Source organism: Monodelphis domestica, chromosome 1, assembly GCF_027887165.1.
Source record: "Monodelphis domestica isolate mMonDom1 chromosome 1, mMonDom1.pri, whole genome shotgun sequence".
NCBI classification, from domain to species: Eukaryota; Metazoa; Chordata; class Mammalia; order Didelphimorphia; family Didelphidae; genus Monodelphis; species Monodelphis domestica.
This window is the reverse complement of record NC_077227.1, coordinates 375,582,305-375,609,015: the sequence shown is the minus strand read 5'-3', so window position 1 is coordinate 375,609,015 and position 26,711 is coordinate 375,582,305. Positions and strand designations below refer to the sequence as shown.

Here is a 26,711-nt window from a genome sequence, read left to right as displayed (position 1 = left end):
CTTGGCCTGATTTGATCTGGTTTCCCTCCTGCTGCCTCTAAATCTCTTTGAATTTAAGTGCAGGACAAATTACTGTCTTCCCCCACCTCCCCCCTTTCTCCAGATAGAATGCTAATACGTTTGCTATCTCTTTAGCCAGCTAATGGTGTGATGGGAATCCCAAACCTGACAATCTCACAGAAAAGTAAGATCATAGTTGAGAGAGTCCTTTGGAAACTTGAAGGTGTTATATTATTACTGTAGCAAGCCTCTGATTCCATCTTATCTCAGTATCCTTTAGAACATGTTCAGTGTCCAGAAGCCAAGTCTCTTCTTGTTCTTCTGTCTTTTATATTCCAAGTCCTCTCTGCAGTTTGCTTTCCCACATTCTTCTTGGATGCCCAAGCATGGGATTGTGGTTCATCCAACTGTGGAGAATTACACCTCTGCTTTCTAGAGCAATGACTGATTTATTGTGTATATATATAATAATGTATTACTTAAACTGTCTTGGGAAGTAATAGAAAGGATCAGCAAGGATTTCATTCATTCTCAGTTTGTATTCCGACAAGATAAACTAGCTCCTGTTTCCATACCCCTTTACACTAACCGAGCCATTCTCAAAGGGTCTTAGGCTCTTAGAATAGGAAAGCTGGAAGGAGCCTAATGGTCAGTGATCATCAGCATCTAGAAGGGACTCTAATATTCATTGATGACAATGATGAATGTCAAGAGGGTTCAAAGCCCTTTACCACAGGCAATCACATGGATCCAGGCTTAGCCAGCTTTGCACAAAGGGAAGAAGATGGCATGCACAATACAAGTGATTTGGCTCTGGGATTTCTTAGAAACTTTATGGCTTTTTTAAAGAGCATTTCCATTCTATTTCTCTAACTCAAGCATCATCCATAATGAAATGTAAGACAGTGTTGTTTTGTGAATGGGAACTGGATATGGAATTAGGAAGACAATTTCAAATCTTGTCTCATACACTTACTAGCTGTGCTACTCTGGGGAAGTCACTTGACCTCTTCTGGGAAAGTCACCTCCTCTCTTCATTTTCTTTGACTCCATAATGAAGGATTTGGTTTTAATGGCTTATAAGATCCCTTTCAAGATAGCTAGATGGTTTACTGGATAGAATGAAGAACATGGAGTCAGGAAAACCTGAATTCCAATCTGCCTTCTGACACAGCTGTGTGACTCTGGGCAAATCAGTTAACCCTGTTTGCCTCAGTTTACTCATCTGTTAAATGAACTGGAGAAAGAAATAATGAGCTACTTCAGTATTTCTACCAAGAAAACTCCCAGTGGGGTGACAAACAGTTAGACAGGACTGAACAACGACAATAAAGATCCCCTCCATCTCAAAATCTATAATCCTTTGATACTATTTTTTTCAATGGTGCTACTTAGGAGAAATCTCAAACAACTACTCTCAAACCACCAACCAAAGTTTACTCAGAAATTACTTAGTCAAAGAATAAAAGCAATGTAGGATGGTGGAATGATTGCTGGACCTGAAGCAAAAAGGCCAAGTTTCAAATACCACCTGATATTTTACTAATTGTGACCCTAGCTATGTCACTAAATCTCTCTGACTCAGTTTCTTCATCTGCAAAATGTGGTTCCTATAATAATTGTTGTGACATAAATGAGGTAACATATGTAACTTCACTTTTCATAAATTATGTCACTCATCATAAATTGTCACATATAATATTTTCATGTGTCAAAAAATCATAAATGTAAGTTATTATTACCATTTTTAATGAAAGAAAAGAAAAACCATTCATGGGATGTAAGACTCCAAGTTCTCTCACTGTGCCTTTAAGACAAATTTAAAGCAAAAGTCTCACATTTTTCTAAGTTTTCTAAAGTTTGTCTATTCATTCTTTCCAAATGTGGAAGTCTACAATTTATGAAGTGGATTTTTCCCCAGAAATTCAATGTGGAAGTCTACAATTTATGAAGTGGATTTTTCCCAGAAATTCACAGGATCAAAGATTTATCATTAGGAGGGAACTTACTGGTTATCTATCCCAAGTCTTTCATTCTATAAAAGAGGAAAGTAAGATCCAGAGAAGTCAAATGATTTGCCAAAGACAGGACTTGAGCCCAAGCCCTTTTAACACCAAATCCAGTGTTCTTTTGACTTTATCTTCTTTTAAACCCTTACTTTTTGCCTTAGTATCAGTTCTAAGATTTAAAAAAAAATGGCAAGGGCTAGGCAATCAGGATTAAGTGACTTGCCCAGGGTCACACAACTGGGAAATATCTGAGGCCAGATTTGAACCTAGGTCCTCCTGACTTCAAGCCTGAAGTTCTATCCACTATGCTATCTAGCGGCCTCTTTTAAATTTATCTTGCTGCTACACAGTTAATCCATAGTTGTATTTTCCTAGCTCAGAAAATACTTTCCCACTGAAATAATGGGTTTTGGGTCCCAGAACTAGTGTATTCATGTATGCTCACACATACACTCATACATACATAGGTATATACACATATTCACACAAATGCTATTTAGTACCTGAAATACTTGGTGTGTAATGTTGCACTTCACTTACGTTACATAAATATATAATTAAGGAGAGAGGCTATAGAGTTCGTTTAGTGTTTATGGGACTAGTCTTAATATTTGGAAAACCTGGTTCCGATTATACCACTTACAGTCAATCAATAAGCATTTATTAGAGAATAGATGACACAGTAAATAGTAGATGGTCTTGAAGAGAGAAATCCTTGGATTTAAGGCTTACCTTTGACATAATCTGGTTATGAGATTCTGAGCAATTTACCTAATTTCTCAGGCCACAAGGCTCTGAATTGCAGAGACAGTGCCTTATTAGAAGGAATTTCCCCAAATGGAATCTTCTTGATCATTGAAATCACAGGTATAGTCTCTATCCCTACAATAAAAGAAGTCTGAGAGCAGTTTTACTAAATCATACATAAAAATCATTATCCTATATATAGATAAATCTGCAATTTAAAAAAGTAGAACACAATATTGTTATACTGCTAATAGCTAGGAAAAAATAGAATCCTGTTGTCTACCGATACCTGCCTGAGAACACCCTTACAACATTTTATGCATTTAAAATATTAATCCTTAGAAGGGATCTATAGGCTTCACCATACTGCCAAAGGTTCCATGACACAAGAAAGGTTAAGAACTTCTGCTCTAGTCCAATATCCTAACTCCTGAGATTTTGTACCAAATCTCTCCTAAGAGGCACTGGGGATAGAGTATTCGACCTGGAATCAGAAAGGTATGAGTTCAAATCTAGTTTTGGATAGCTGTATAAACTTGAGCAATTAAAAAAAAAACTTCTATTTGCCTCAGTTTCCTTATTGATTACATGAGGAAAATAACAGCATCTATCTCCCAGGGTTGTTTTGAGAATCAAATAGAATAATATTAGTAAGGCAGTCTAAAAACCTTGAGACACAATCTAAAATGTTAACTATTATAAGATTGTTATTATCACTCCACTCAACTTTCATTTTGCCACAAAACTCAGATGAAACTCAAGCACTTTACTTTAGAGGAGACTTCAAAGCCATGCTTTAATCTTGCAGAACAGAGAGCTCATTCTTTACACAAAAAGGTTGAAAGGGATGTCTTAGGTGTAAATTCCTATCAGGGTGATTGGAACCCTCCCAATAGGGCATTGGGACCCTCAGAGCAAAAGTACAATCCAAGAGCCTGCAGGTACCCTTTTGCAAAGACTTCCGATTTCAGGTGTTCCCAACTTTATAACTTAGAGATTTTGTTCAGCCTAGCAGAGGCTGGTTGAATCGAGAGAGAGCTGAATGTAGCCTGCTCCCCTTTCCCACCCCCACCCCTTTAGAACTTCAATGTGAGAAGCAAATGAAAGTAAAGATCCTGCTCTTCTTCTTACAAAATCCAATATGTGCTCCCTTCAATACAGCCAAATAAATAGCGGCTCTTCAAAGTGGGGAAAAAACCTGACAATTTCCCTTTATGTTAATAAAATTGCCTTGGCCCAAGGAAAAAAAAAATCAATTTCACAGAGCCACATGTGTTTCTCTCTAGTATGTTATTTACCTGGCTTTGAAAAAGAAATTTACTTTCAATGCTTGTTAAATTATCAGACTCGTGGAGGGGGAGGTATTATGGGCGTTATCTCTCAAAATTATTATTTTACACTATATTATATTATTATTTTATATTATATTATATGTGATTATAATCAGATCCTACTGTGAAATCCCTCTGCATTACTTAAGGGTCAGTGTTTCCATAGAAACAGATTGCTTTCTTCCCTAAACTTACAATAAAGGGATGAGTAGAAAATATCAATGGCATTCATGGCAGAACCAAGAGGACAAAATAAAAAGGTAATGCTTGAACCCAGTCACACACAAGAGGAGAAAGAAGGTGTTGGTGGAGGAAGGACCAGGCAGAAACATTATCTTGTTCTGATAAAGAATTAGATTTGGTCTCTCTCTACCAGTTCACTTAAATCCCAGAGACTAATAATCAGATTCTTGCCAGTCCAGAGTGAGTTAGATGGAGTGAAGGAAACTTAAGATGGCCCCTGGCCCTACTTTCATCCTCTACAGCCTGGGGATAATAATAGCACTGGTACCTCACAAGCCTGATGGGAGGATCAAATAAGATAATATATGCAAAGCACTTTGCAAACCTTAAGTCACTAAAAATGCTAGCCATTATTTTTACCAGAGCCTTTAAGAATTTATGACTTTGATTCAACCTAATTAAGGAGACAGGCATTTAGTGCAGGTTGTTTTCTAAGAAAGAGGCAATATGATATGGTCACATGAACTAGACCCTCCAGTTCCTGCCACATAAAAAAGAACCATTTAATTAAACCATTTTTGTAGTGAATTGCAACCTTTTGGTAAATTATGGCATCCTAGGGTTTCGAGTTCTCCAGTAACAATTGTTGATCAGAGAGGTTCATGAAAGAAAGAAGGACATATTGGTGTGCATGTGCATGTAAAATAATATCATGTGTGATGTAGTTGATAAAGGACCAGCTTTGAAGACAGGAGGACCTGCTCCTGACATGTATCAATCAGGTTGTCAGTTAATCTCTCAGGGCCCCAGAAAAATCTATAAAATCATAAGGGAAAAGATATTTCCCTGGTTGGCATTATTAAATAAATTTTCTTCACCTAAGTCACTTATCCTACTAGGTTATTGATGGACAGATAGATGGATAGACACAAACAGATAGATTGATGAATGAATGGGTAGGTAGATGGATGGATGGATGGACAAACAGATAGAAAGTCAGATGAGTAGATAGTAGATAGATCTGGGTGAAGTTGTAATATCAATACACATTCCTAGTCATATGAATCATGTACACATTGTATTATACATGTGAATACATGTATATACATATACACAAGGCTAAATACCTACAATAAAACAGTATCTTATATAAAGTAAAAGAAACTCTAGTAAAGAAATTCTCTGCATATTAGATAGGTGTTCCATGACTTACAGTCTTACAGATTTTCCTGTAGCATTGAAAGGTTAAGTGACTTGCCCAGGGTCATATAACTAGTAAGTGTCAGAGACAGGATAAGAACCCAACTCTCTCTCTTTCTTTCTCTCTCTCTCTCTCTCTCTCTCTCTGCACCCCTCCACCCATCCACCAATCTATCTATCAAATTATCATGTCATGTTTCAGAAACTAGATATGTGTGTATAAACATGTATATATACACATACACACAAGTACATATATTTACACATATATGTGTATCTAGATACATATTTGTGTGCAGGTGCAGATAGATAGATAGATAGATAGATAGATAGATAGATAGATAGATGGATAGATAGATAGATGGATAGGTGGATGGATCGTTGGATACATATACACACATCTGGATGGATGGGGATGGAGACCAGAACCTCTCTGTTTCTGTCTCTCACTCATAATGTTAAATGATGAAAGAGAAGGAGGAAAGTTCAGTTCATACCTCTGATATATACCATATATATGTATATGTATTCATATGTGTGTATAATGACAAATCATGTCTGTGACTAAACAAGTCTCTTAGGTTCTCAATGCCCCAAGCTACCATTTAAGGCTATGGGTCTTAAAGGTTCTAAGTTCTTTACCAGGAACTCACTATACCAATACATTCACAAGTCCATTAAATATATATTCCCACATACACACATTTTATCAGTACACATAAATACATATGTGTTTATGGACAAACACATATAAGTGTATATTGTTGCGAGGGAGTAGATATATAGCTGCCCAAGTAGAAGTTATACAAATGTAGAAGAGATCATTCCGTATATTTCCAGGTTGTCCCAAACAGAAATTCGAGGGAACACGGGGCTAAATGAAGACAATCTGGATTCACTTGGCACTCTTGATAAGAAATTTTCTCTCTCTCCTTACCAGGGAAAACAGGCAACTGCTCTGGAGAGTGGTACTATTTGAGGAGCCAGGGTATCTCTGAATGTGAAACTACTCTTTTGGAGACCCATGAGTGTTCACACCATTAGTGGGGGTGTGAACTAGAAAGATCAGCACCTTCCTGGTGTAATTTCTCTCCTCAGTTCAGGTTAACATGAACAGAAACATTTTTCTTTCCTCTAAATATGTAAAGTAGGATGAATGTGTAAGTTGAGGGGAGCACAGGACAGAAGGCAAGATCAGAAGAGGACAATGGCATGGGTGCTGAGAGTTCAGTGATGAGTAATGTATCCTGAACTATTTGTTCCTGCCCGCTAGGAGAGGCAACAGCAACATCTGGATTCATTCTCCTGGCCAGGACTTAAAAGTATTTTAGATATGGCTGGCCAGATTAATGAAGGTCATTTCATACTGTCTAAAGCAGAGGCCAGCAGAATCTTTAACAGAGGTCAGCATGGTGCAAGTGGCAGAGTTCTTCTGAAAATGGAGTTGAAGATTTGCAGCTCTGGCACTTAGTACTTATGTGATCATAGGCAAATCACTTAACATCTCTGGTCCTAGTATAAAATATGTAAAATATAAAGGTTGGACTGGATGATCTCTGAAGCAGCTCTCAGCTCTTCATTTAAGATTCTGTGAGAGTCTAGAGAATGAGTGTCAAAATGAGTAGACCAGACTAAACGTGCTATAGGAGAATATTGTTTAGAGAAAGAAATAAAGTGACATTAGTCACTAAAAAATACTGTTTTGTTTTTAATCTACCTCAGCCCTCAAAAGGGGACATTCCTGAGTCCCTCAAGTGTGAGTCCATTCTCAGACTCTTCACATCCAAACCCTTACCTTATGCTTATGGCTCAATGTGGAAAATCCAGGGTAAAGCAGAAAAGGAGAAAGAAGAAAGGTAAAGCGAAGATAATTTGGGTTTTAAAACCAGCTATTTAGAAGTTTGGAAGGAAGAAAAGCCCATAGGCTGAAATGACATTAGTCCAGCCATCAAAAATACTTGTCCCTTTGATCTCCTTACAGGAGGAAGTTCTCGCAATTCAGAATGCTAAGTGGCAGGCTGCTTTGATGACACTTGATTACTCATGCATGACTAGTATTGAGGCTTTTGGGGGGGCGAGCTTTTCAGCAGCTAGTCCTTGAGTGCTAACTCTGACTCTGAAGGCTCAGTTTGAAAAGGAGAAATATGAGTCTGCAGATCAGGGTAAAGCATGATGACAGCCTCTTTTTAAGTCTTTGGCCATGTGTGAAAACCCTGTCTGATCAATGATGGAAGCAGAAGTATCTGAAAGCACGGCATATCACAAAGTAACAAGGGATGATGTCTTTCATCTAGTGCCATTTAAAACATTTCATTTTCCTACTCATTAGCAGAGAAAATATGGCATTTCCTCAACACATACTCCATAAATCCATCACATAGCCCAGAGCGAACTAAACACTTCTACGCACGCCCCACAGCCCACATCCCTTAAGACCCACAGTCCTAGAACCAGAGACAGCCATGGCTATAAACTTAAGAGTTCTCCAGATGACTTCTAAGTTTCCCTCTTGCTCTAAGTCTATGATCTGATGACTTCATTATTTTTCCACCATTGCCCTACACCCATCTCTAGAATCAAGTCACTTTCTTTACTGCCCTCTGTAAAACTCATATTCATTCTCATGTTCTCTTACATTGCTTTCTATCATGCTTTTCTTCCTTCCTTGATAGCCAAATCATCTCCTCAATCCTTATTTTCCCATCCTTCAAAGTACAAGTCAATTCCTCCAGGAAGCTTCCCCTTCACAAACTGATCTTTCCTTTCCCTGACTTTCTTCTCTCTGCTTTCATAGCAGAACATAGAACCTAAAGATCATTGTCCTAAAGGTGAAAGAGCCTTCAGAGGCTATCTAGTCCAATCCCTTCATTTTACAAATGAGGATACTGAGGTTAATTTATGACTCCAAGGTCATATAGACAGCATACTACAGATGAACCTTGATTCTCAGACTCCACAGCCAGAGCTCTTTCCATTATAGTCTCTACCATTCATTGTGATACTTCATTAAATATTGGCCTATATTATTAGAAATTATTTCATAAGTATATATCCTGACTTTCCAATCAATATGCTAGCTTCTCAAATATAGACATGATATCTTGGAATTAGGTTGGCTTTTTATATTGCCAAGCAGAGTGCTGAAAACGAAGCCTCAGGTACATGGTAGGTGGGGTTTAAATACTTCCTGGGTCAAATTTATTACCCTTTTCTCTACTTTTGTTTTATTTTGTTTTCAGTGTAGAATACGATTTCCGACAGCAAGAAGGGAGGTTCCATCAAGTCCTAAGTAGTCTGGACCAAGTAGAACCACCACCAGAGACAGCCCCACCACCAAAGTCGCCAGCTGAGCCTCCAGCTCCTGAAAAACAGGACTTAAGGAGGAAAACCAAAAAGGTGAAGAAGAAATGTTTCTGGTGGATTTGAGCTTGTAAGAGCACTGCACTCCTCAAACTGCCTTCCCAAGATGGGGAAGCCAAGTGCCAGGTCCTCTCCTGCTCGGTAGTCAAAGCATTCAAAAGACCACCAAGGTCATCCCAAGAGGTGTGTACCACCACACGGACCTAATCAGAAATGTGGCAGGCAGACCTCAGCAGGTTTGGGACCAATCACCTAATGGGACTCAGTGGCAGAAGGAGCAGGTCTCACTTGCTAAAGGTTTTACAGATACTCCAATGCTGACTTGCAGAACTCCCTTTCAAACAGTTATTTTCATAAGGCAGGAAGGTTTCCAGCAGCCACTCACATGCTCTCTCATTACCCTAGCACTCTGCATTGACCCACTCACCTACACCACGAGTGTAAACACTCTCTGACCTAAGCTCGCAGACAAGGAAAGGCAGTAGCTTCAGAGATACGAGGGTTCCTGAGGGCTACTTCTTGGGTGTGCTGGGAAAACAAAATGCCCCAACCAATAGTTTCCTGAGACATCAGCAATACTTAAGCACAAAAAGAGGTCAAACTGCATGGTAGCCCTAAAAAGTTAGTATTTTTTCATTCCTTAATTAGAAATTTGAACCTAAATTATTAAATAATATGATGACACTGAAATGTTATTAGGACTTGCAAAGAGGTCCTCATTCTACACACATGCACACACACACACACACACACACACACACACACACACACACACACACACACAAACACACATATACCCCAATAGCTTTGTAAGAATTATTACTGGTTGCCTGTTTTGACATCCAGTAAATTTTCAGTAAATAAGAATGGTAGAGAAAGAATAAGAAGGATTTCTGCCATGACACTCATGCCTATATACCCTCTCTTTCACAGATCCTCAGGGTTCCCTTGGCAAGGTAGGTCCTCCTTGGCAGGAGAATCTGGAATGAGGTGATTAGGCTATTTATAACACTCCCAACCCCTTTCAGGCTCCTTTGTAACAAAAAATAATGAGTTAAGTAAAACCAGCCAAAATGGTGGTTGAATCCAACCTTTCCTGCCAGTAGAATGTAAGCTCCTGGAGGGCAGAGACTGTTTTGTTTTTGTATCCCAGCACCTAGCACAGTGCCTTGCACATAGTAGGTGTTTAATAAATTGCTATTGAACTGAATTGGCTGAGGCCTCAATTAAATCCCCATAAGATTTTTCAAAAACAATATTCAGTACCACAAGAATCAGTTGCCCTACCCAGGTATTCTGGTTTTGGGGTATTGTCAATTTTATAATAACTCATCAGATGTTTGGCTATTCTAGTAGCCTTGCCCATAATTTCAAATCAGATTCAGGATCCTGTAGTTTATGAATCTGAGGCTTATACCTTCACAATGAGTTAGAAATGAGAGTCTGATGGGAAGAAGTTGTAGAATTTGGAATGGAGATATATTTCTTGTTTCTACTAAGCCTTGATTTCTTATGAGTGCCCATGCTAATTTTCCTCCAGGCTCTAAACCTGAAAAAACAGTCTAATTTAAATTGGTGGACAAAATCTTTCAAAAGAATATAATTAGATTTCTGCTGCACATTCATGGGGAGTAAAGAGCAAAGGTCAGAAAGACTCCTAACTAAATTAAATCCAATGGCGACTTGTTGAAGTAGTCATGCCTCAATCGAGGGGAAAAGAGAAATAGATGAAAACTGTGGATTAGCTATGAAGAAACCATTGGGCTGCAGAATCATGTTGAGGAGTTTCTGGGAGGAGAGTCCCCTACCCATGGTTGTATGTAGGAAACAGTAGCCCCTCCCAAATCAAGGCCTCTTCAGAAAACCTCACCAACAGTGTGTCACCTTCCCTCACCACAGCAGTGCAGTCAACATAGCCATTTCAATGGGAGGAGGAAAATTTCAGGAAAGTTACCAAGAAATCTGAGTGTTGCTAAAGCTGCTTTTATCTTGATTCTAGGGTAGTGTCTAAACTCACACAAAGAGATCCTAATGAAGCCCACAATACACAAATAAAACCAATGAACATTATAAGAAATATGTTTATAATCTATCTCTTTCTAAAGCCACATTTAAACATAGCAATAGCTAAATGCCACTAATACTTCTATCTGCATTTTGTATATACAGCCAATTCTCAAATGATTCTCACCTATGAAAAGATCAATAATATGGATAATCCAAAATGAAATTTAATCAAAAGTTCAATTATGCTTGGTTTTGGAATAAGTGATTTTTTTCTCAGTGCATTTGCCACCTTAATTATTCTCTGTTTAAGTTATTTTTTAAATGTGTCTTTTTCATCTGAACACTTATCAACTATATTGCAGGACGCTGACCAAGGACTAAGCTGAATAATTTAAGGAAGCCAGCCTGGGAGTCTACCTTTCTAAGTGGATAACACACACTTGTAGAAATGACATCTTATGATATAATGATATCCATTATACATCCACATCTACACAAGTCCGTTAGACCCATATATGTGCTTTATTGCAGGAGCTCAAGTAGTCTCACAGAACACAAGGGATCAGGACTAGGTCCTGAAAACCAGCTAACAAAAAAAGAACAGTAAGGCAATGAAAGGTTCTGTACCAAAGCACAGTCCAGGTGCTCCTGGGACCTAGTTCTGGAACAAAAGGAGGGAGTTCCTCAGTACCAAGCCTATCATAACCATTGAAGTGAGATGAGCCTTGTCACAACTTTCCTTTTCAGCAGGTAAAATGGTCTCTGAATTATTCAAAACTCCTATTAAAACAGTAAAAAAAAAATAATAATAGCAACACACAGAAACCAAAACCCCTACTTATCTCCTTGCAGGAAGACAGCCCTTCTCCACTGTAAAATAATGTATAGCATCTGCCACCATGATTCTACAGAAATACTACACTTGAAGTTATTCTGTTTTATGGAGAAAGATCCATCTAGCAAAAAATTCTTTTGTATGAGAGAGAGGAAACATGGAGTGACACCAACACATTCTACAACGCAGGAGTTTCCATAGCTACTTTCTCCGTAGTGGAATAAAAAAGATTACTCACTCTACTCGATACTTAAAGCTAGCTGCTCTATAGAGCACCTTCTTTAAAATGATGTACTAATGTAATGTTTTGTAAATTTCTAAATGGTTTTAAATGGGATATTATCTTTTTCAATAAACTTACATATTTTTCTTAGGTTTTAAGACTCATTTACTAGCTCTGAACATGTTGACCCAGTCCATAAAATGTATATCCAGGAAAGAAAAAAAGTATTAATTTCCAATACTGGCATTCAAGATCTGGCTCCAGCCTTCTTTCCCAACTTTCATGTACTTTGTGTTTCAGTCGAACTGGATCATTGGGTCTCCTGTCCTTGTCTTGGTTTCTTCCATCTCCATATGTTTGCCCACACCATCCACCATACCAGGAATACATTTTACCTGTAAAATCCCTCGGTTCTTTTAAGAGCCAACTCAGGGGCTAACTTGTTCCTAAAACCTTCCCTGATTCACTTCACTCCACTTACCCCCAAATGAAAGTGATCTGTCCCTCTCCAATATCTCTCCTAGGCGGGCTCTATGCTTATCTTGTAGCAGTGATTGATTTGTGTACATGTCATACTTCCCAGAAGACTGTGAGCTCCATGAGAACAGAATCTACAACATATATTTTTATATCCTCAGTCCCTTTGTACATAGGAAGTACTCTAACCTTCTGAGGATAAAGAATGTTTAAGACTGACAGTGCCAATTGGTGACCTGAGAAGGCTCAGAGAAGTGACACTGATATACCCATTCTGGACAAGTTTTTAAATTACCACACTGGTCACCTGATGGAATCCTTTGGAGTAGAAAGGGGTAAGACCTGAGCAGTATCCATAGAAGCTTAATCTCTGATAAAGAAGCCATGTAATAAATTTTCAGTAGCCTGAAGTGGGTCTGGGTTCATAAGAGAGACATAAATTCCTCAGGGGAAATTACACATGTGATAAGAATTCACAAGCTGCCATTTCAATAGAAGGACCACAGAACCAACCAAAACCATGATGAAAGCTGCTTGAATAATGGACTTGGAATTGGGAAGATCTGAGTGCAAATCTTGCCTCTGTCATCTGCTACATGTGTGATCACTTGAAAATCACTTAACCTCTCTAGACCTTAGTTTCCTTATCAATGAATGAGTTCATGATCTTAATAGCCTGGGCCATCTGGAAAGTAAGGTATTGTTATAACCAGTGAAATAATATAATTTACCCACATTACATAACAAGTAATAGTGGAATGGAGTCAAGAACCCATATTATTGGCATGGGAAAAATCTGGGAGTTTGACTGAATATAGTTAGTTCTTCCTTGATGAAGAGAATCCCATCATAGAATTAAAGCTATAAATGACCTTAAAGACTATCTAGGCCAATCCTCTCATTTTACAGATGAGAAAGTTGAGGCCCAGAAAGATTAAATGACTTGTCACACAAATAGTAGGTTATAGGAGTAGATTGAAATCCTATTCCCCTCATTCCAGGGTTCTTCCTCCCAATTCTTCTTCCCTACCAATCTTGAGACATTATAATATTATAATTTTATTGACCAAGCTGAGATTTTAATGCAAACTTTACTTGAAGAAACCTCTTTTTTAAATTCCATGCCTGGAAGCTTGCTATATGTGTATGGGGGGCAGTTTTTTGGTTTTGCTTTTGTTTTTTCCCTAAAGGAAAGAAAGAAAATGATTCAATAGGCAGAGATGAGCTAGATGTTTGGAGCAAAAACAGGAAATATTGGGACAATTCTATATTCAACATTTATTCCCTCTCACTAGTGTTATTAGGCTGCCTGAATGGGGCTAGTTCTAACTTTGAAGCATAACTGTTTAAATCATTCACCTCACCCAAATGCCCAAATGATTTGCCCCATTTGGCAGAGAATTAAGAAATTTCTGGGTCACTGTGTAGTTATTGCACAACTTCCAGTTCATCCAGGCTTTTTGGAACTAGTTAATGCTCCAAAGTTTCTACCTACTATTAACCAAACTCCATTCTGAAGCCTTCCAAATCCCAGTTTCCTTCCCTACTATAAGCATGAGAGAATAATAGATCATAAACTTAAAGCTGAAAGGGATGCCAGGAATTACTTAGTCCAAAATCTTTAGTCTACAGAAAAGAAAATTGAGACCCAGAGATCTTAAATGATTTGGAGAATCATAGTTCTCTCACTTCAAACTATACCTATGTTACCATGAGTGCTAAATGTAGGGCTCGGTCCCTGAATAAGAAGCTAGAAACCAAAGTTTTTATTCTGAGTTTTGTCAAATCAGGCATGACTCTGGTCAATGTCGCAGTTTCCTCACTGATGTTTGTGTTCCCCTGCATAGAACCTGGCACTGTTCCTACTGCTCTTTACTTCATTTTTGTGCATGACACAATCAGATACTAGAAGACCAGCTGACCCATCCAGTACATTTGCCATTGACACCGATTGTCGCAATTAAAACTCATTTCAGGACAACTGATTGACAAAATTAAAACCCAGAGTGCTTTGTACATTTCACCAATACATTTCCTCAGTGTATGTGAAAGAAAATTAGTTTTGAAATTAAAGCAGATTGTTAACTATTTGCTATGTTTTTCATTAAAATCACAAGGTTTATTATAGGAAACATACTCAATTTCAGATGGAATACTATTTAAATGAAACTAAAGGTCTGTTTTCTAAAGAGGCATTTTGAGGAGTTTCAGGGGGAAACCTTTTCACTTAAACCCAAATGAAATGAAAACATAAAGCAATCACACCAGATATCTGCTCTGAAACAAACACTTCTATTATTGAGGAAGCATAAAAAATAACTTAAGTTCATTGGATCTTTAAATACACCATATTAAATTTCATCCTGCCAAAGCCCAGCCTTCCTCATAGAGAAAACTCTACTCTTCATCATCAACTAAGTGGTTCAACCTCCACTCCACATCTGAATTTAGCTTTAAATAGTAACACAGGCATTTCAGAGAGAGTGCAGTCACAGTGACTGCACTCTCAGCCAAATGGGGTGAATCATTTGAGCAGTTGGGTGAGGTAAATCCTGAAAACAGATATGCATTGCCCAGTACTTCCACAGAGTTCAAAGAGACTCTTGATCAAGAATGGTCCCATAACCAGAAATAATGTACTGGTTATGAGAGAAGATAAGAGGATGAGTTTTCTTAAGGAGAAAAACAAAGCACCTTTTGCTACTGGCAGAGAAATAGAAGAGAAAAAGGTGACATTTTAAAGCTATCTGATATGTATTGCTTCTGGGAATGCTTCCCAGCCTCATCTGCAACAATCCTGGTCCTCCTTAATGCTAGTGCCTCCTCTCTGAAAATATCTCCAATTTATTTTGTATATATCTTGTTTGTACATAGATGTTTTCATTTTATCTCCTCCATTAGACTATGAGGTCTTTGAGAACAAAGATTCTTTTTTTGCCTTTTGTTGTATCCTCAGCCCTTAGCAAAGTGCCTGGCACATAGTAGTAAGCACTTCATACAAAGTTTGTTGACTGGTTGTATGTCTCCTTCAAGGCCTGCATGATTCCTTCAAACAAACTTCCTAACCACCTTCCTCTTGCTTTATGTCTTGAATATTTTTTCTCTTTGTACTTCATGATCTAGTCCTCTCTTTGTTCTCCAATTGTCTCATCTTTGTTGTTTTAATTCTATGTAGGTATTAATTATTCATTATGCTATTAGGGAATTACCCTTAATTTTTGTGCCTTCCACAGTAAATCTTAGAATACCACACACGTTACAGATGAGACCCAGAATTACAGATTTACTACCAGAAGAAGCCTTGACATCTCCTAATCCAACACCTTGAATTTACTTAAGGGGCAATGAGGGAAAAGATACTCAGAGAGGGAGATGAATTGTCCAAGACCAGACAGATAGCAAAAGAGCCAGGACTTCATACTTTCTACTATGCCACATTGCCTTGAAATATCATAGAATTCTAGAATTTTAAAGTCATAAGGAAAGACATTAAGGCTATCCATTCCAACACATAACCAAAAATCAATTTTTACTTCAGTTACACCTAACAATATTTGTTACTTCCTTGAAGACCTCCATTAGGTAAAATGCCCTTCAGTTTGAGCTATTTATTTTCCTGGAAAAATGAAGACAGTAAGTTATAAAATGTCTTAGTCTTCTTCTAGGGACTTCTCTTCTGTTCTCTTACAGTCCAAAAATACTCATAAAAGTTTGAACAAAAATTCAATCTCAGTCCTCCCCTCTCTCAGAACAAAGAAAACAACATAAGTTTAACAAAAAGAGACAGAAGGAAGAAAATTAAAACAAACCAAAATATGAAAATATTCATCATTGGAGATAGACTTCCAATGAGGAAGGAATTGGGAGACGGAAGGTTGCTTCTAGGATTTAACTGATGGAAGGGATTTTAGAAATGTAACTAATTCAAACTCTTCATTTTACAGTAGAAATTGATTGAAGTGATTTTTCCAAGGTCAGTAGGAAATAGTGCATGGGATGTGAAACTGGGCCCTCTAACTCCAAATCTATTACTCTTTCCATTATATAAAACTTTGAGACAAGGTATAAAATGGAGTGAGATAAAGAAGGGGCAAAATTCAGAAGATACAGATCTAATAAAAAGGATTCCAGGAAAATGGGAAGAAGCAAAGAAGGATAACTGGAAAAGATGATGCAGTTGCATCCTAGAGCAACTCTGTTTGTAAGCAACATTAAGAAGTAATAATGAAGAAATATCTATAGAAATCTATGGATTTCTTTGGAAACTGAAGTGACATCTATCAATTGCAGTTTGGTTGAACAAGTTGTGGTATGTAACTGTAATGAAATACTACTGTCCATAAGAAATGATGAATAAGATGATTGCAAAAAAAAGGAAAGACAAATGCAAAGTTAAGTGAGTAGAACATTCTATACAGTAACAGCAATAATATATAATGATTAATTGTGAATGACTTAAATATTATGCAATGCAAGGATCTAAGACAACACCAAGGAACTCATAACAAAATGGCTATTTCCACCATAGAAGGAATTGATGGAATCTGAGTACAGATCTAAGCATACCATTTTTTCACTTCATTTTATTCAAGAGTTTTGTTCTAATTTAAGTAATGTATCTTCTTTCACAGCATGATGAACATTGAAATATGTATTGCATGATACCACACATATAATCTATGTGATATTATGTGCCATCTCAGGGAGGGGGAAGGTATGGGAGAGAATGAAAGAACATAGATCACAATCAGAAAATGATTTTTTTATTGTATCTATATGTATATTTGGAAAAAATATAATTTTTAAAAATGGAAATCTATGGACTTCTAAGGATATTCCATGGGAATCTATGTGAAAATCTAACAATCTCAAAGGATAATCTATGGGAATAAAATGGTGGAAAAATTCCAGAATTCAGAATAAATGATCTAGTTTGTTCTCTAATATAACCTAACTGCCTGAGAGACTTGTGACAAGTCACTGCTCTTTTCTGGACCTTAGTTTCATCTTCTACCTACAAAAAGAAGAGATGTAATGATATCCAGAGTTTCTTCTAGCTAGAAATATCTATGACTCTCTTGTAATTCTATAACCAGCTCCATCAATACCATAAAGATGAGGATCTTTATGGCACTGTTAAGATAGCCAGTGTTTCAAGGTCACCAAATCATCAAGGGATATGATAGTCTATTACAGGAACTAAGGGGCTCTTACAGTATCAAACAAACTGATATTAAAAGATGGGTTTTATCAGGATGAGGCCCTACCAGAGGCCACAATGTCCAGATGATGTTCAGTTGAAACCATAGTCTTCTAAAAGGATAAGGTAAAAGAAGGAATGACCTTTCAGCCAGGAAAAAAGGGAGAGGGGTGGAGCTTTACTTGCCCATACTGCTCCATAGAACTAGAATAAAAGATCATTAATTTGGAACAAAACTAGAGTTTATTTATACCAATTCCCTCATTTTATGGGTTGGAAATTTAAGACCCAGAGATTTGAAAAGACTTTCCTAAGGTCACAAAAGGAGTGAGCAGCAGAGTTCAACTCAACTTAATTTCAACTCAACAAGCCTTTATTAAGTATCTCCTTGAAGTATGCAAAGGTAAAAATGAAATGTCCCTGTCTTCAAGGTGCATATACTCTACTGGGAAGGGGGTATAACTTAAATATAAGTAAACAATACAAAGAAATTTCAGGATAGAAAGAATACTAATAACTACAAATGGGGTAGAGAAAAGGGAAGGTTTCGTTCAAGGAGTAGCATCTGACATTGATTTATAAGGAATATAGGGGAAAAACCAAGATACAAACTCAGGTTTTCTGACTCCAAATCCAATTGTCTTTCCACTATTGTTAGGCATAATGTGAAAATTATAGACATATGTAATGCAACCAGATTAAAGTAGTTAAAGTAGCCAGATGCAAGGGGATAGAGACAGGAAGGCAGAGGCATTGTACAGTCAGAGCACAGTTCCAAATCAGAATCTATTCACTGTGAAGAGAACAAGGGATTTGGAATCAATGGGCTAAGTAAGTGGTGAGTCCAATTCTACTAGCCAAATGACTTAAGCCAAGTCATTTCACCTGTGAATCTGTTTCCTTATCTTGAAAATAGGTGTACCAAACCTTTTATTAATTCATCCATGATTTGTTAAAAGGAAGACATTTTAGGAATAATAAAATGCTAGGTAAATGTGTTAAAATTATTACTGGATTCTAGAGATTTATTTGAATATCCTAAGATGACAAAGCTGGCTAGAGGTGATTAGAAGTTGCTTTAGAAAAACCTCTTGGAGTCTTGGAGTTTGTGCTACTCTTTTTCTGTTTCCTCCACAGGAGCTAGCAAGTTATCTTGTACATATCAGGAACTCAATAAATATTTGTTGAATTAATCTAAAAGGGAAAATATTCCCTGAAGTGATGATGTCAAAGGTAAGAACAATCTGAAGGAGAGATCCCTTGTCTGGGTTAGAAGTCAAATGACCTAGGATCCACTCCTTATGATAGAATCATAAGAATACAGAATTGAGCTGGAAGAGGCATCAAGGGTCATCTTGCCCAACCCCTTCTTATATCATGGAGTCAACTCTCCTCTTTGGAGAAGAAAAATAACAATATCCATCTTATTAACCTCACAGATAGTTGCTGTATTATCTTCTAAATGCATTTTGTTTTTATGTTCAAATAATTACCTAATATCCTAGTCCATCATACCCTCTCTTACCAATTGTCAATGATGATAAAAGCAAAAATCTGACAATGCAATAGTGACCAAAATTGACAGCATATGTATCATTCTAGGCTAGGAGCTAACCTGGTGTCTCTAAATTAATTGTTTTTATATTTTGATAAATGTTTCCAATTGATCAGTTTCATTTATAACCCTAAATATTTTGCTGTATACTTGTACAAGAATTCGGTGAAGTAGTCCATGGGCTTCACCTGAATGCCAGAGGGATCCATGATATACACACAAAATATTAGGTTACTCTATTATAGGTCTACTGTCTACCATGTCTTTACCAAGTGGAAAGAAATGTGATTTAATTTTCTTGAAGAAATAATGATCACCACAATTAATCTGAGTCTTGTGGTTTTTAATATGTTGCTTTGTTGGCATCATTGTAGTCATTATGTTTATAATTCTAATGCTTTCATTTTCTTACTTTCTATCAGTTCCTATAGGGCTCCCATTGTTCTCTAATTCACCATATTCACTGTTCCTAGTGAAGCAATAATATTCCATATTATTATACATATGTATTCCATATAACCCAACAGAGACAATAACTAATCAACAAATGTCCATTCTGTTTCCAGTCATTTTTGTCACAAAAAAATGATGCCATAAATGTATTCCTAAATATTAAGTCATTTTTTTTTGTCACTAACATTGGCATATATGCACAACAATGAAATTTCTGTGTTAAGTGATGCTAACAGAGTGGTTATTTCGGTTCACAACTTCATCAGCAGTGTATTTGTGTTTTCTTGCAACTCCTTCAATATTGACATATGTTGATCTTTGATTATCTTTGGTTCATAGGTAGAAGGGGTAACCTTGGTGCTATTTTAATTTTAATTTCACTAATAATTAGTGAGTTAGAGCTTTTTTTGGTGCTTAATTGTGCTTTAATTTTTAAAAACAGTTTGACTCAGATACTCTTACCAATTATATATTATAGAACAGATTCTATTCTTATAAATTTGTGTTAATTCCTCATATATTAAAATGATAAGATTTTTATTCAAGATTTATGATACAAAGACCATTTCCCAAATGACTAGTCCTCTTATGATTGTAGCATCATTGGTTTTAGTTTGGAAAATATTTTTAAAATAATTTTATATTATTAAATTTTCACCTATTATTTCTTTTAAAATTTTCTGTATCTAATCCACCACTATCCTCTGCAAATCTCTCCAATCATACTTGTAAAAGTGCCTCCTTCTAATCTCTATTCTTTAAATGATGGATCCTCTTTTATATTGGGCTCAATATCTATGCATTACATTGTTTTACAGTAAAAGATATTCTATTGAAGGATGTAAGATAAAATTTTGGTATAAAACTATTTTCTCCCAAACTTTCCTAGTGTTTTTTCTTTCTTCCAGCAGTTCTCATCAAATAATTGTTTCCACAGTACTTTATGTTTTGTTCAGTTAACTGAACACTGCCTTGCTGTGTTCATTTGTTTCTTGGTGTTACTTGCCTGGGACTAATCTAATGTTTTATTCTTTTTTTCTAACCATGAATAAATACTTTTGTTGGTATATATATATATATATATGTATATATATATATATAATCTTGGACCCAGGGATGCTAATGTTTCATTTCTACTTCTAAAATTTTTTTCTTTGAGATTTCCAACCTTTTATTTTTCCAGATGAATTTTATTCTTGTTTAATTTTATGAAGTAAAATTGATAGTTTGCTATACCATTAAGTATATAAATTAATTTCTAAATGTTCTTGAGAGACAGCATAATGTAATAGAGTTTGTGACTTCAAAATAAGGGAACTTTAGGTCAAAGTCACACCTCTGACATATGCCAGTTTTATGATTCTAGGCAAGTCATTTAATCTCTCACTGACCCCAAGCAACTCTCTTAAGACTAAAATTTTTAGAATGGCTACCAATACTAATTAGTAGGGGCAATTTCCCCATTGTTAGTTCCCTACTTCCAATAGTTACTCTTATTATATTGGTGAGCTACATCAAAAACACAGAGTTCTCCCCATTTATCCATTCAGCAAAAAAAATTTTGTAGTTGTATTTTTAGAAATCCTATCTGTACGTTAGTGGGGTAAATACCATGTTACTATGTGTTTATGGAGTTACTTTAAATGAAATTTCTCTTTATATCAATTTCTTAGGGTTATTCTAAGATATAGATGATGTTTTAAGGATATTTTATACTGATACTTGAAGCTATTGATGATCTGTTTCTTCATTGATATTTTAGACTCTTCTTTGTAAAACATTATATTATCTTCATGTAGAAATTATTTTGTATCCTTTTTATCTTGAGATTTTCTCTAATATATGCCTTATGGTTATAGACAGCAGTTCTAGCTACATTGTTTGCTAAATGATAAATGGAGAGAATGAACATCATTTTATTTTTTGTCCATGAATTTATTAGAGAAGTAACCATTATTTTTTCATTAAAAATAATGCTCTCATTTTAAAATATGTACTTTTATTGCATTACAAAAGGGTTTTCTATGCCTATGCTTTGGGTGGAAAATAAGAGGATTTACATAAAAGACTTATATTTTTTAAGGATTACTTTTGTCTATTGATTTAATCTTGACAGTCTCTTTTCCCAAGTATAAATCCAATTTTGCTCTAAAGAATCAGTTTATATATATATATATACATATACATATATATATATAGTTATATTACAATAGACTCTTTAATGAAAAATGTATTGAATAAATTTTACAACAGTATTAATCATTAATATTTGATATCTAGTCCTTTTTCTCTACATTATCCCTTTCTTGGTTTGGACAATAGGATAATAAAATAATTTTAATAAGATTTCCTTTTAAGAAACTGTTTTAGGGGGCAGCTGGGTAGCAGTGGATTGAGAACCAAGCCTAGAGATGGGAGGTCCTAGGTTCAAATCTGGCCTTAAGACATTGCCTAGCTGTGTCATCCTGCACAAGTCACTTAACCCCCATTGCCCCACCCTTGGCACTTTTCTGTCTTAGAACCAATGCATGGTATTGATTCTAAGGTGTAAGGTAAGGGTTAAAAAAAAAGAAACTTTTGTAGCATGGAGGTTAACTATTCTTTAAATATTAGTTAGAATTAAAAGATGAATAAATTTTGGATCAGGTTTTACCCTGTCCCTTGCCTTCAGATCATTTTATGCCTCACTTGATTCTCTTCCTAAAATTGAGCTATTTCAAATTTCTATTTATTGTTAATTTGGGTAATTTCTTTATTTAAAAAAATCACTAGCCAATGATTTATTAATTTGCTAGCATTCAAAAACAGTTTTTTCTTCTATTTATCATTTAAAAAGCAATTTCATTTTCAATTTTATTCACTTCTTTAATTTTCAAGAACCCCTTTGGGGGAGTTTTTAATTTGTTGGTTTTCTAGTTGCTTAATTTTCCCACTTAATCCTTTATGTTTCTCTTTTGTTAATAAATGTTTTCAGAGGTATAATTTTTTTCTGAGAATTTTGCTAGCCATATTTCATACATTCTGATATACTTTCTAATAATCATTTTCTTTAATAATTATTTTGTTTCTTTGGTTTATTTCTTCTCATTTCATAGAATATCATTATATACTCTCAATTTCAGTCTTAATCATGTTCATTCTTCCTTCCTTCATTATTATTTTCATTATAATAGAATCTATAGAAGATATCCTAAGTTTTTCACAACTTTAAATTTATGTATAACTCATTTATAATCTGGTACATTTCCAGTTTTTGAACTGATACCACATGATGATGAAAAATATGTATATTCTTTAATATTCCTATTCAAACAGTTATCACATTCCTTTTCATCTAATTTTACAAAACTTTTTTCAACCCTGTATCTTTCTTCTTATTTATCTTTTGATTAGATTCCTCTCTGCTCCCTTCACTTTCCCTGTCCAATCTCAAGTTAGAAGGAAATATAAAATCATCCCTGACACAACTTCCTATCATCCATTTTCTTAGTTTGATTAGCATTCGTGCATAGCACAACTTTCCAAGAAATGTTCCTTTTATTTATTTCCTTATTTATTTTTTTCTTTCTATAATACTTAGGAATCCAATCTTCTTTCTTAGAGAGAAGATTATTATTTAAATAAAATTGGCTGGAGGATCAACGGTGGTATATTAAAAGTTTCTTTATTTTCACACATTCTTTTTTTTCTCATCATGACCTTTATACGAGGTGAAACTTCTATGTTGCAAAAGATTTACTCCCACTCAAAGTCAGCACAACTACCAGTCCAAGTATGAGCCTCTCTCAAGTTCCCCCATATTTTTCTCTTCAAGAATTGTTTTTTTTGTTTTGTTTTGTTTTGTTTTGTTTGTGATGCCTCATTGACAGAAAAGTTAACTCAGGAAGGAGGCATTATGTTGAAGTAGAAGGAAACTTGCATTCAGAGACAATGGACCTTAACCAATTGGGTGCCCTTTTGTTCAAGTCCACCTACAGTAAGCAAGAAATACATTTCTGTGAGTTTAGGTATCGATATCACCTAGCCTTTTGGGACAGATATCCTGGGGGGAAATTATTTTTCTTCCTTTGGAATGTGAATTAGTCACTAGTTCTCAGTCTGAGAGTATTTGACTAGGTGATTTATGAAATCTATTCCAACTTTAAATTAATGATCCTACTTATAATTGCTTATTTTTTAAAAATAAAGAGCACTCCAATGGTTGCTTAATAAATACTTGATGACTGAGAGATTATTACAACTGCATCTCAACCACAGACCAGACCAGTGGGTTAATGAGGGGTGACCCTGGAGTGGGCACATTGGACTCCTTAGTCTTGACCTTCAGCTCTTCTATTGGCATCAGATTCTAGAAAGGTGTGAATTTGCTTCAAATCATGACTTAATGGGAATTTTTTCTTTCATATCATCGTTCACAGAAGATGGGTAGGTGGGATTTCCAATTCATAGAATCCATGACTTTCACCAAACAGATGCTCCAGTCCCCCTTACCCCCCAGTGATTTTGTTGGCCAGTTCAGTCCCTGAACTACAACCAGAAGGAGTGATATTCCTATCATATGATTTTTCCTTCCTGTCTGGGTTCCAGGTCCTGTAACAAACATATGGTGCCCTGTCTGTCTCTCATGGGATTCTGTTCACAGCCCAGCTGAGACAACAGCTTAATTTTACTTCACAAATCCATTCAATGGTATAAATCAGGGCCATACAAGAGACTATGAAACATAAACAAAAACTGGTGATGAAGGAAGGCAAGAGAGGATTATGGGGGTGGGCAGCACCAATTAGCAGACAGCATGAGAAGATTAGAACTTAAGAATTCAAGAAGCTGATAAATGAGACAAAGGCAAGTGACCCACTTGCAAACTCCTCATGGAAATGAACACATCATATCACAGGATAACCTTTTCTTCCAGTGTTTGACCCCTTTCATATACATCACTGATGCCAGACCTATTTTCCTAATTCATCATAGCATCTAGATATGATAGTGGGCACATCTACTTCTTTACCACGTGGCCACAATCTAGTATATGACACTCCCCTTTAGACACTCAGAGTTCAACCAAGGTGGGCTCTTTTCTAGTCTTCACATATAACATCCTAACTCTTTTCTCCAAGCCTTTGCATAGGCACAATGCTAATTGGTGAAGTTCTTCTATCTATTCTTCTTTCTATCACACATCTCCCATTTTTTGGAATCCCTACTTTTCTTTAATGTTCAACTCAAATGCCACCTCCTATAGGAAATTCTTTCTGTATCCCCAAGTTGCTAGTTACTCTTCAAAATATCATTTGATATTATTTTGGCATATACTGTATTTATGTGTATATATATATGTATAGACACTTATATGGATATATGGATATATGTGCATGCACACACACACAACACAGTGTATACAATAGAATGCAAAGACTTTTCTCTATCATCTTGTTCAGAAATTGGCAAGTATTTGGCATATTATGTAAACTGTAGACTGATTTATTTAAAAAGTACTCAATATTCAACTCATTGGTCATAAATATTATTAATATAAATGTGAGTTGTGATTCAAAGATCAACTCATTTTATTCTCTATAGTACTATCTAATAATTATATATGTATCCCAAAACCTATATAAAATATATATTTTAAATAATGAGAAAAAATATTTGAGCCCGGAAGAAGCCAACATAATTTATGGAGCAGGGGAATAACAACATCTGACTTATGATTTGGGAAAACCTTATTGGTATCCTTGCATAAGATGGAATAGAGTAGGGGGGATTTAAGGCAGGGAGACCAATTAGGAGACCAGGTGAGAGAGAATGGAAACCTGAACTAGGATGGTGGCTGTGTAAATGGAAATAAGGGGACCGATGCTAAAGATATCATGGAAATACACCAAGATTTGACAACTAATTGAATGTGTGAGGTAACAAAGAATGAAGAAAAGAAATTGACAATTAGGCTGTTAACTTGGGTGACCAGAATAATGGTAGTACCCTTGATAATAATATGTACTTTTGGAACAGGGCTGAGTTTGAGGGGAAAAGCTTATCTGCTCCAACCCTATCTAAATCTACTTATGCCTTGTGACTTATTCTTTTCAACTCAAAATGAAAAGAGGGAAAGCAGAGTTCTTATTCACTAGGCATGCATTATAAAACATGACTAATAATTTGGTTTGTTTTACTTAACCATGCTTCTTTATTCAGAATTAGCACTTAGGTATACAAGGTAGCTACTTAATAAATTATTACCAACTGAGCATTATAAAAAAGTTGTATGGGGGCTTGGTCTTGTCATTAGGAAGTAAGAGTGATCTAAAGGTGTATACATCAATAAAACATTTATTTAGGAGAGAATAAATATCGAGAATTTAAGTAAAAATGACATAATAAAGGTAAAACTTAAAGAAAAGATGTTATATAGAGACAAATTAATACTTACAATACACATATACACACAAAACCACATACACACACGAATAATATACATACAAAACATGGATAAATACAAGGAACACAAACATACAAAATTCCCTCTTGCCATCTGCTGCCTCTTTAGCAAACCTTTATTATATATAGGCAGGAATTAAATCACTCCTTATTGATGATGATAATATGATGATGATATATTCTCAAATATAAATATATAACTTGTGCATTTTACATAAAAGGAATGATCATGAACTCAGGTACTAAAAAACTCTAGAATTAACTCATTTTGACTTCCTGCCCTACCATTATTATTATTATGTAATTTGCATACATATAGACTTCAAGGTCTAGGGGGTTGGAAAAGAGAAAAATAGTATGCTTACCATAACCAGTACTGCAAAATATTATATATCAAAGGACTTGAATTGCATTGAATCTTAATGGTGTTATCTTCAAATTCCCTAGCACATTTTGGCTTTTTATAAGTAGGTCTGGACAGATTTAATTTTAAGTCAATAATTTAGAGTATGTTCTTAGAGCTCAGATTCAGTAGTGTCCCCTATCCTGTTTTTTGCCTCTCCAACATGAAATAGATCTTTCACTTGTCTTTGAGTTATTTTACAAGTAGAGACATTGAACATTCAGCGTCAGAGCAGCATGAAATCTTAGCATTCATTTCATCTAATCATATCATTTCACAAATGG

At 35.8% G+C, this 26,711-nt stretch overlaps 2 protein-coding genes across 2 annotated transcripts in view; one reads left to right on the top strand and one right to left on the bottom strand.

Moving 5' to 3' along the window:
• INSYN2B (inhibitory synaptic factor family member 2B) overlaps positions 1–12,045 on the top strand; it is a 130,653-nt gene extending 118,608 nt beyond the window's left edge. The window contains exon 4 of the mRNA XM_007473988.3: positions 8,710–12,045. Within this exon, the coding sequence (XP_007474050.1) occupies positions 8,710–8,896 (187 nt within the window). The 3' untranslated portion in view covers positions 8,897–12,045. The remainder of the gene's footprint in view (positions 1–8,709) is intronic.
• Positions 1–26,711, bottom strand: part of DOCK2 (dedicator of cytokinesis 2) — a 559,513-nt gene that overhangs the window by 242,533 nt on the left and 290,269 nt on the right. The window lies entirely within an intron of this gene.